We start from the raw sequence: 9718 nt of genomic DNA on the forward strand, positions 1-9718 counted from the left end.
GCAGGGCGCGGGGTGGCCCTTCGGGCGGCGGCCCCCCGGAGGGGCGCGAGGCCTCGGCCGGGCCCCGCGGCGCCGCGGCCCTGCGGCGCGGCTGCGAGCCGCCCGTCGCGGCCGAGGCCTCTGCCTGCCCCGCCGTGCCGCGAGGATGCTCCGTGCCCGAGGCCTCCGCTCGTCCCCCCCGCGGTCCGGAGCCGCTCCCCGGGGCCGCGCCGTGCCAGAGCCGCTCGCCGCGGTTTCCCGGTTTCTCCGTCGCCGCTGGGCGCTCGGGCCGGCCGTGCTTTTCCCCGTGGCCGTGAGGCGCCGCTCGCCCTGCCCGAGCCCTGCGGCCCCGCGGCCCTTCCGCTCGCCGTCTTGCCCGAGGTCTTTGCCGTGGCCTCGAGGCGCTCGTCGCGGCGCAGGCTTTACCCCGGGCCGTCACCTCCGTGCCCCGAGGTGCTCGCTGTGTCCGAGGCCTTCGCTGCCGTCTTTACCGCGGCCGTGAGCTGTTTGCCGTGGGTCAGGGGCTTCGCCGTGGCTCGCAGGCTCTCTTGTTGGAGCCGAGGGGTTCTCCGTGGCCCCGAGGTCCTCACCTGGAGCCTGAGGTGCAGAACCTGGCGGTGTTCTGCTCGCTCTCTCCTTCCCAATGGGAGAGGACTGAAAAAACTGAGCTTTAAGGTTCTTGCCGTGGCTGAGATCCCTGCCAAGGTCTTCACTGCAGCCTTGAGATGCTCAGCACAGCCAGAGCCTTTGCCATGACCCAGCGCCTGCACCACAGCCGAGGTCTTTGCTGTGGCCTTGAAGCCTTGATGCTTTGGCTGTGGCTGCGGCCATCACCAAGTCCTGGCTGCAGACCTGAGGTGCTGCACGTGGCCAAAGCTCTCACTGCGGCCCAGAAGCAGCTGCTGTGGTGCTGAAGTTGTCGCTGTGGCTCCTGCTGTGGCCCTGTGCTCTCACAAAGCTGTCTGCTGGGGCACTGAGTGTGCAACTAGAGTTGCTCCCCGTGGCCCTGAGCTGCTCCTCATTGCCCTCCGTGTGGCACTGATGCCTCCCCGTGGCCTCGAGGCTCTCCCCATTGCCCTGTGCGTGGCCCCGAGGCGCTCACCGTGGCCCTGAGGTGCTCGCTGTGGGACCACAGCCCACGTCACTGTGACCGTGACCCCCTCCGTGCCCCCTGTTAGCTGGCTGGGGGCCCCGGATAGCTCTGGTTGGAGAGGGCCGGGTCTCCCTCGGTATCCCTGCCTGCCATAGGGGCCCTGTGGGGCGATGCTCTGCCACCACCCACCGCTGCCCTTTCCTTTTCTCCCCTCCCAGGTGCCGGGGCGAGGGGATGAGGTGCCCCCCTGCCGCGTGGTGTGCCGAAGCGGCTCTTTAGATCCTCCCCGGCCCAAGCCTCCCCTGCCATGGATACCTCGGGGGCCGTTGCTTCGGCTCCCTCCTCCGCGGCTCCCTCGGGCTCCCGCAGCCCCATGTTTCCCCCAGGAGCTGACAGAGAGGAGTGGGGACCGAGGTTCAATTGTGCCCCTTCCACCTCTGCCGCAGCCTCGCAGGCGATGCCAGCATCTGGCCGGAAGAGGAAGGCCAACTTCTCCAATGACGAGACCGAGACGTTGGTCTGGAATGTGGTCCGGCATTTCAGCGCCCTGTATGGGTCAGAAGCCCTTCGGGCTCACCCTGTGCGGCGGAAGCAGCTCTGGACCCAAATCCAAAGCCGTGTCAACTTCCTGGGCTACACCGAGCGCTCCATCGACGACCTCAAGCACAAGTGGCGCGACCTGCGGTTGGACGTCAAGAAGAAGATCACCTCCAAGAAGCACCTGCCCATGAACCGCGCCGGCGGGCCGCTCCACAAGCCGCGCCTCACGCCCCTGGAGAAGATGGTGGCTTCCACCTTCTTGCAGGCCAGTCACGACTCGGAGCCCGAAATCATCCTGGATCCAGGTCAGTCGTGTTGGTTGTCCGGGGCTGGGAGAGCTGGGGCAGCAGAGTGCTGTGCTGCAGCCCTGCCTGCGCTCTCAAGTGATGCTGCCCTGGTAATGTCACTGGGCTGCGGTGCCCCAAGCTCCAGGGTCTGCCGAGCAGTTGGATGGTGGAAGGAGACTTGTGGGTTTTGCTCTCCTATGTGGTTTGTGTCGGGATTGCAGGGCTGCAGTCCCGTATCTGAATAGCAAAGCACCGGGGTTGGAAGCTGAGTAAGCTGGAATTAAAATCCACCGTGGGAATAACCTGGGATTGACATGAACGCGTCAAGCATTGTGGAATGGGTACTTGTTGTTGTTGTTAAGTCCAGTGTGCTGCCTGGCATCGCTGGATACTGTCTGAAGGCAGCCAGTAGAAGACAGGATAGGATTTTATTCCCCCTGTTCCTTTCAGTGTTAGTGTCCCTCACTTTTAGCTGAAGCCAGAGAGAGTGGGAGCAGCTGCTGCATTACTGTGGTGTTGTGTGAGGCTGGGGCTTCCTGGGCACGCTGCGCCCTCTGCTATCTGCAGAATACATCTGAGTCGTGGTCTCACGTGGGTTCTGCTGTTGGGTGACACTTATTTCCCTCAGATAACCCAGGAGATGCTTGCAGGGACAATGCTGGGGTTAAGTAGCCAATGCTGTGGACTGGGCCACCAATGTGCTTGGTCACTGGCCAGGAGGCAAACATCCCCTCCGCCGTTTCATTTCCACCAAGGGGACATGTCTGTGTTCTTTGTACCCTCGAGGACACCAGCAGCTGTTCCTGCTCCTTCCTCTCCTCTTCACCAGGTTCCACAGGAGATGGGTGGGCAGCGTGGCTCTAGTTTCTCTTCTGAAGCAGACTCGGGCTGTTTCAGAACCAGAACCCCTTCTTAGTGCGGTGCAGAAAAGTTTTGGGCTTGAGGAGGAGGACTGGGGGGTGCCAGCCCAGTCCTGTGGGCAGGTGATGGCAAGCAGCCACGCAGCTTGTCCCTTTAGGAGGCACTTTGGTGTTAGCAGGTCACCCTCTTGCCCTTGACGCCGTGCCGCTGTCGCCATGACTGAGGCTGGATTCTCTCTGTCCCACAGATCTGTTCTTCCCCGGTGCATCCAAGCAGTCCTTCATGCACCTGCAGCCCGGTGTGAGCCACCCCAGCATTTACATTGACACCAACGGGCAGCCCTCCTCCCTGCCCGACGTGGAGGGCTCCGCTGCGCCCCGGCTGGCGGTGCAGAGCCCCGACCCCTCGGTCATCTGCGAGTACAGCCGAGGGGAAGGGCAGAGCAGCTCGGGTAAGGCTGTGCTGGGGCTTCGTGGGGGGGGAAGAGGAGGGCAGCGGTGGCTGTTTGGAGCCTGGGGACCTGGCTGAGGTGGGGAGTGGTCTGCACCAGGAGCGTGGTCCTGGTGTGGAAGAGCCCGGCTCTGAGCCCAGCCCCATGGGTGCTGCCTCCACGTCTGCACAGCCCAAAAGGCTGTGGGTGCGTGAGCCCAGAGCACGGTTCTGCAAGCACCAGTGCTGTTCAGTGGCAGGAATCATAGAATTGTGTAAGTTGGCGTTTAAGGAAGAGACCTTCAAGATTAAATCCAACCACTGCGGTTCTCAACAAAACAACTTCCGTGTCCACGGCCCCTGCTCTGTGAGCAGTGTTTGTGCAGCGGATCCAAGGGAGGACAAAGGCTGCGGTGTTCCTTGCAGCACTGGGCCTGCGGAACCAACAGCTGTGGGTGCCGGGAGGTGTGCAGGGAAGGCATGCTGAGGGTCGGACAGAGCTTCAGGAAGGGGTGCGGGCAGCGCTGAACTGATGTGGCAGCGATGTGTGCTCACAGGAGGGTTTCTGTTCTCTTCCAGCCGAGTCGGGAGCGGAGCTGCGGACTCCGGACATGACAGCCATATCCCCATCCCTGCGCAACGAGTCCCTGGTGTCCTACGCGTCCATGTCGGAGGAGGAGGAACGGGAAGGCCGGGAGGTGGAGAGGGGCCACGGCGGGGCGGCGGGGCTGCAGCCCGGACCCGAGGCCCCAATGTCAGCAGAGGAGGACATGAAACTGTCCCGCCAAGCCATGCTGATCCGCCGCTGCAGCTCCCAGGGCTCCGTCACCTCCCTGCCCGAGGACCCTCTCAACCCCGCGGACGCTCACTCGGACTGGGGCCACGACGGTGCGTCCGAGCTGCCCGCCCTGGGCCGCGCCGTCGACTCCTCGCACCCCGAGGAGCAGGCGGGGGGCTCGGGCCCGGAGGCGGGCTCTTTGCCCAGGGTACTGATGGGGCCCGCCTGGGAGAAGCCCCCCGACGAGGATCCCCCGGCTCGCTCCCCGCTGCACGGCGGCGCCCTGACCGAGGAGTCGCTGCCCTCCTCTGCCTCTCCCCCAGGCGACGCCCCGGCCGCCCCCGGCCGCGGCCCGGGCTGCTCCCGCCTGCGGGAGGAGCGCCGGGACAGCTGGAGGACTAACATCCATCACCTGCTGGACCTGGAGGAGCAGTGGGACCAGCTGTACCACCAGGAGCTGGCCATGTGGCAGGAGGAGCGAGCCACGCAGCGCGAGGAGCGCGCCCGGGACCGCGAGCTGCAGTTCCGCCTGCTGGGCGTCCTGACGGACATCCGCGACGAGCTGCGCTACCTGCGCCAGGAGCGGGCCGGCGCCCGCCAGAGCCAGGGGCCGCCTCCGGAGCCCCGGCCGGAGCCCGGCCCGCTCCTCGAGCAGCCCAAAGCCGAGCCCGGCTTCCCCGAGCCGCAGGCGGCGAACGCCGGCTGGGCGGAGACCGCCGCGCCCGGCCGCGGCTCCTTCGGTAACCGGGGCCGCGGCCGTCGCAGGGGCCGACCGCGCGGCTCGGCCTCCAGACACAGACGGCTGTTCCTCGCCAACAGCTAGGGCGGGAGGGTGCCGTCCCGCGAAGGACGTGGTGTGCGTACAGCCCTGCCCGGAGCCGCGTGTTGCTCGCGGGGGCCGGGAGGAGGTCGGTGCCCGCCGTGCCGGCACGAAGGTACGGGGCTGCGGGCGGCCGGCACCGTGCGCGCCTGCCCGCCTGCCCGCGTGTGCGAGCCCAGGCTGGGGGTGCAGCGTCGCACACGCGAGGTTCGTGCGCGCGCCGTGCCGATGGGGCGCGCGTGCGACGGCGCATAGTGGAGTAGGATTTTACTACCTTGGGGGGGGTGGGGAAGTGTTAGGAACACTTTTAGTCGCTGGTGGGCGAACATTTTATGCAAATCATTTAATGACCTAATTTGCATATAACCATAAACTTCTGTTTCAAAAAAAAAAAAAAAAAAGGCAAAAAAAGGCAAAAAAAAAAAAAAAAAAGAAGCCATCACTGCATGTGTTGACTCAGTGTTCCCCATCCCCCACGGTCCAAGCGCGGCCCATGCTGGGGTGACAGCGCGGTGTGCTGTCCCCGCGAGGCTGAACGTGTCACCGCGTGTGGGTGATGGCGCTGCAGTCCTTGCTGGGCGGCGCGGGTCCCTTTTGGGAGACAACAAGCAGCCAAAGGAGTGAGACGGGCACCGGGTCTTATTCCTGGTGCCGGTTTGGAAATGCAGGGGGGATGCGGGGAGGGGTGGGCTCTGCGCGCAGCCCAATTCTCAGGGCCAAGAGTTCAGCGAGGGAAAGGAAAATGAGAAACGCCGCGTGTCCCTGCGGGGCTGCTCTGCTTCCAGCCCCTGCTCCGGCTCGGGGGACACCGCCACTGTCCTGGGGTGGCTTTGAGCGGGGACCCCACGGGGCCAGGGCGAAGGCGCGGCAGCCCAGCACGACTTTATTCTGCGTTGCACCGTCCATACAAAACGACACCCCAAGCACTGTACAGAGCGGGACGGCACGGGGAGTAAAAATAAGCGGGGGGATGGGGGGGGGGGGGCAGAGCGGCAGGCGGGGACGGGGACGCGGCCGGCGGCGGCAGCTCCGCCCGTCGTTCCCCGGATTGTCGGGGTTGGGGTGAGCGCGGGGCTGCGAGCGGCTGGCCTCGGCGGGGCCGGCCGCCCGCGTTTGGTACGAAGCTCCGTGGCCGACGCGAGCCGCCGGGGGCGGGGGGGGGGCCCTCAGTCCGCAGCTGCGGGCCGCCCCTCCCTAATCTCCGGGGGGCAACCCGGGGGGCTGCGGCGGCGGCGGGGGTCCGGCTTCGGCCCCGTGCACGCGCTGGTGGTCCTTGAGGGACTCCTTGTAGCGGAAGCTGCGGCCGCAGGCAGGGCACTGGTAGGGCCGCTCGCCCGTGTGGATGCGCTGATGCTTGAGCAGGTTCTGCTTGCGGATGAAGCTCTTCCCGCAGGCGGCGCAGACGAAGGGCCGCTCCCCGGTGTGCAGCCGCTGGTGGTTCTGCAGGTGCTCCTTGCGGCTGTAGCACTTCCCGCACTCGGTGCACTTGTAGGGCCGCTCGCCGCGGTGGATCATCTGGTGCCGCACCAGCCCCGAGTGACAGTTGAAGCTCTTGCCGCACTCGGCGCACGGGTACGGCCGCTCGGCCGCGTGGCTGCGCTGGTGGATGCGGAGGCTTTTCTTCCCGCTGAAGCTCTTCCCGCACTCGGCGCAGCCGTGCGGACGCTCCTCCGACACCGACACCGGCACCGGGACCCCCACCGGCTCGGCCGCCGGCCCCGGTTCGGCGCTCAGCGCTTTGCTCAGTCTGTGCTGCGCTGCCGCGTTGCCCCCGGCCGCCGCCGGCACGGCCTGTCCCTCCGGGGTCCCAAAGCTCGGGGCTGGGAAGAGCAGCTCGCCCGAGGCGCCCGGCAGCACTTCCTCGGGAGGCTCGGCGCGGGGACAGCGCTGCTCCTCCATCTTCACCAGCAGCGCCTCACCGGCTGCGGGGGGAAAGCTTTGGTCAGCAGCTGGCGGGCAGTGGGGCCATACCGACAACGTGCTCTGCACTGCATCCCCGGCATGGAAGCACCGGGGTCGTGGGAACAACGTGGTCTCCAGTGCATCCTGACCATAGAAGGACTGGGGTCACGGCGACAATGTGGACCCCAGGGCACCGTCAGGACAGAGCAGCCTACACACCCTAAAATCCACTCCTGCTTCAACCAGGGCACCGCAGCACACAGGCAGGGCTGTCCTCGCCACCGCCACGATGCCCATCAGGGCACCCCAATGGGGTCTCCCCAATGCCACCCCCAACCCACATCAACACCAGAGCACAGCACCACAGGGGCACGGCCTCACTGCCACTGTGACACCCACTGGGGCAAAATGGGGGCCAAACCCCAGCACATATCGGCACAGTCTGCAGTGGCTGTGGGCTGTTGCTCACCGGGGCCAGGACCAGGGACGGGACCAGGCAGGATTTCCCTCTCTGGCAGCTCCCAGGGTTCCCTGACGCACGGTTCCTCCTCCTGCTTGATCCACGACAAGAAGTCGTGAGCTGTGATCAGGGCGTCTGCACCTGTGGGGAAGGACAGGGATGGGGACATGGGGCTGTGGGGAAGGGACCGTGCTGAGGGACGGCAGATGCTGCGGGCAATGGAGACTTCACCTGCACAGGGGTCGGTGGGCATCCCCCGCTCCTCCCCAAACTGCTGCTCCCCAACAAATGCCACCTCCTGCTTGATCCGGGACAGGATGTCGGAGGTGGAGATCAGCGGCTCTGTGCACAAGGAGAGATTTGGGCGGCGCCGGGCTGCGGCCACCCAACACAGCCCCACACACTGCCCCAGGGTGTCCCCTGTCCCACAGCAGTGACGGGACTGTGTACAGCTCCCCAGTGGAGCTGTGGGTAACCATAGGACATGCCATAGGGGCAGGTGACCATGTGACATCCCATAGGTTGGGCAACCACAGGATATCCCATAGGGATGGGTGGCCACGAGGCATCCCATGGGATGGGTGACCATGGGACATTCCAAGAAGACAGATGACTGCAGGACATGCCACAGGGACAGGTGACCATGGGACATCGCAAAGAGATGAGTGGCCACTGGATATCCCACAGGTGAGCACAGAATGGCCCATGGGGATGGATGACCACAGGACATCCCACGGGGTTGTGTGAACATGGGATGTCCCACGGTGTTGGGTGAACATGGGACATCCCACAGGATTGGGTGAGCACAGGATATCCCGTGGGGTTGGATGACCATGGGACATCCCACAGGGTTGGTGACCACTGGATATTCCATGGTGACAGGTGACCATGTGATAAGGACGGGTGGCCATCAGACATCCTGTATGGTTGCGTGACGACAGGACATCCCATGGGGGTGGGTGACCAGCAGACATCCATCCCATGGGGACAGGTGACTACTGGATGGTGTTGGCTGACGGCAGCCCAGCACACAGGGCCATGTGACAACAGGGTATGCCAAAGCGATGGGGGACCACGGGGTGTCCAATGGGGACGGGTGACCAAGCACAGCCGGTGGGACCGGATGGCCTCAGCACAGCCTGTAGGGACGGGATGCTGGAGGTGTGCACCCTACAGGCAGCGGGGCTGGGGCCGAGACGGTGCCTCACCCGCACAGGCATCTGCCGGCATCTCGCGCTGCTCCAGGTCCTGCTGATCGGGGACGCAGGGCACGTCCCCACGCTCCAGCCGGGGCTGTGTGTCACTCCTGGACAGTGCGGCATCTGCTCGGGGGGACACAACGCACGTCACAGCAGCGGCCGGGCCGTCCCTGTGATGGTGCTGGGGAACGGGCAGGACAGCTGCGATATGGGCCCGACGGGGCCGTGTACCCAGGGAGATGAGCGACTCGTAGTTCTCCTTCACCAGGTTGTTGTACAGCTCCTTCTGCCACTCCTCCAAATTCTTCCACTCCTCCGCCGAGAAGTAGACGGCGATGTCAACAAACGTCACCGGCACCTGAAGGGACAAAACCCTGCAGCTCAGCGCTGCCATCCCGATGGGCTCCGGGACCCCCTGCCCCCCACCTGGCCCCGGCACGGCCCCACCTTGGGCACCTCCCCACGGGGGCCGGGGGGCAGGCGCAGCACCCAGAAGTTCCTGTTCTTCAGCAGGTTCTCCACGTGCTCCAGCCGCCGCTGCAGCAGCCCGTACTCCTGGATGAGGGTGCCCAGCACGGCCCATTTGCTCTCCAGCTGGTTGCCGAACTCCATGGCGGTTTTCTCACAGTCCAGGAGTTTCTTCTCGGCCGTTCCTGAGCGGCCCTCCAGGCTGAGCAGCCGGGTGGCCAGCAGGTCGATCTTCCTCTCCATCGCCTGCACTGTGGCCACCACCGTCCACAGCGACGCCTCGGCTGAGTGCAGCTGTGCCTCCCTCACGTGCGCCCGCTCCGGGAGCAGCGGTGGCTGCAGGGGCATCAGGTGGGGGGGTTCCACGTTCCACTCCTGCACCTGTGTGGGGAGGCACGCGCTGGGGGGCCGCGGCAGCGCTGCTCCTTGTGACCCCGCGTCGTCCCAACCCCGTTCTGTGCCCGAGCCCAGGAGAGGCTGCAGCACGAGTCACGGGGCTGCAGAATCACAGAGCTTGGAGCAGGACCGTCTCGTCCGACCACCAACCCGTCCCCACCAATGCCTGCTCCTACAACCATCGAACCTTCGTGGTTGGACAGGTCCTCCACCACCGTCAATTCCCACCGCGCCCCACCCCCACAGCCCCACTCTGAGAATCACAGAATGAGAGAACCACGAAGGTTGGAAAAGACCTCTGGGATGACGCCCAGCCATCCCCACCAACCCGACTTCCATAGAACCACGCAGGTTGAAGAAGACCTCCAAGATCACCAGGTCCCACCACCGCCCCCTCCGCGCCGTCAGAGGATCACCGAGGATGGAAGACCACCTCTCCAACGACCAGCCACCCATCAGCCCATCCCATCCCATCCCATCCCATCCCATCCCATCCCATCCCATCC

General features: G+C 65.4%; 2 protein-coding genes across 3 annotated transcripts; one reads left to right on the forward strand and one right to left on the reverse strand.

Moving 5' to 3' along the window:
- Nucleotides 1-1198: 1198 nt before the first annotated feature.
- On the forward strand, nt 1199-4790 carry LOC122192945. Its single transcript, XM_042893641.1, has 3 exons — nt 1199-1917; nt 3008-3211; nt 3769-4790. The coding sequence occupies exons 1-3, from the start codon at nt 1380-1382 to the stop codon at nt 4788-4790; spliced, it is 1764 nt and encodes a 587-aa protein (XP_042749575.1). The 5' UTR covers nt 1199-1379.
- A 1191-nt stretch (nt 4791-5981) lies between these two features.
- On the reverse strand, nt 5982-9432 carry LOC122192943 (zinc finger protein 282-like). 2 transcript variants are annotated; one of them, XM_042893640.1, is made up of 6 exons: nt 8796-9432; nt 8580-8706; nt 8358-8471; nt 7381-7491; nt 7159-7290; nt 5982-6709 (listed from the first exon to the last, which is right to left on the reverse strand). In XM_042893640.1, exons 1-6 carry the CDS (start codon nt 9162-9164, stop codon nt 5982-5984), a joined length of 1581 nt encoding a protein of 526 aa, XP_042749574.1. In that variant the 5' UTR covers nt 9165-9432. The 2 variants fall into 2 exon arrangements, with proteins under 2 accessions (XP_042749574.1, XP_042749572.1); XM_042893638.1 differs by having other exon boundaries at nt 7159-7491.
- Between the last annotated feature and the right edge of the window lie 286 nt (nt 9433-9718).

This window comes from Lagopus leucura, unplaced genomic scaffold, assembly GCF_019238085.1.
Source record: "Lagopus leucura isolate 7727_CA_CO unplaced genomic scaffold, USGS_WTPT01 227-13_obj-0_obj, whole genome shotgun sequence".
NCBI classification, from domain to species: domain Eukaryota; kingdom Metazoa; phylum Chordata; class Aves; order Galliformes; family Phasianidae; genus Lagopus; species Lagopus leucura.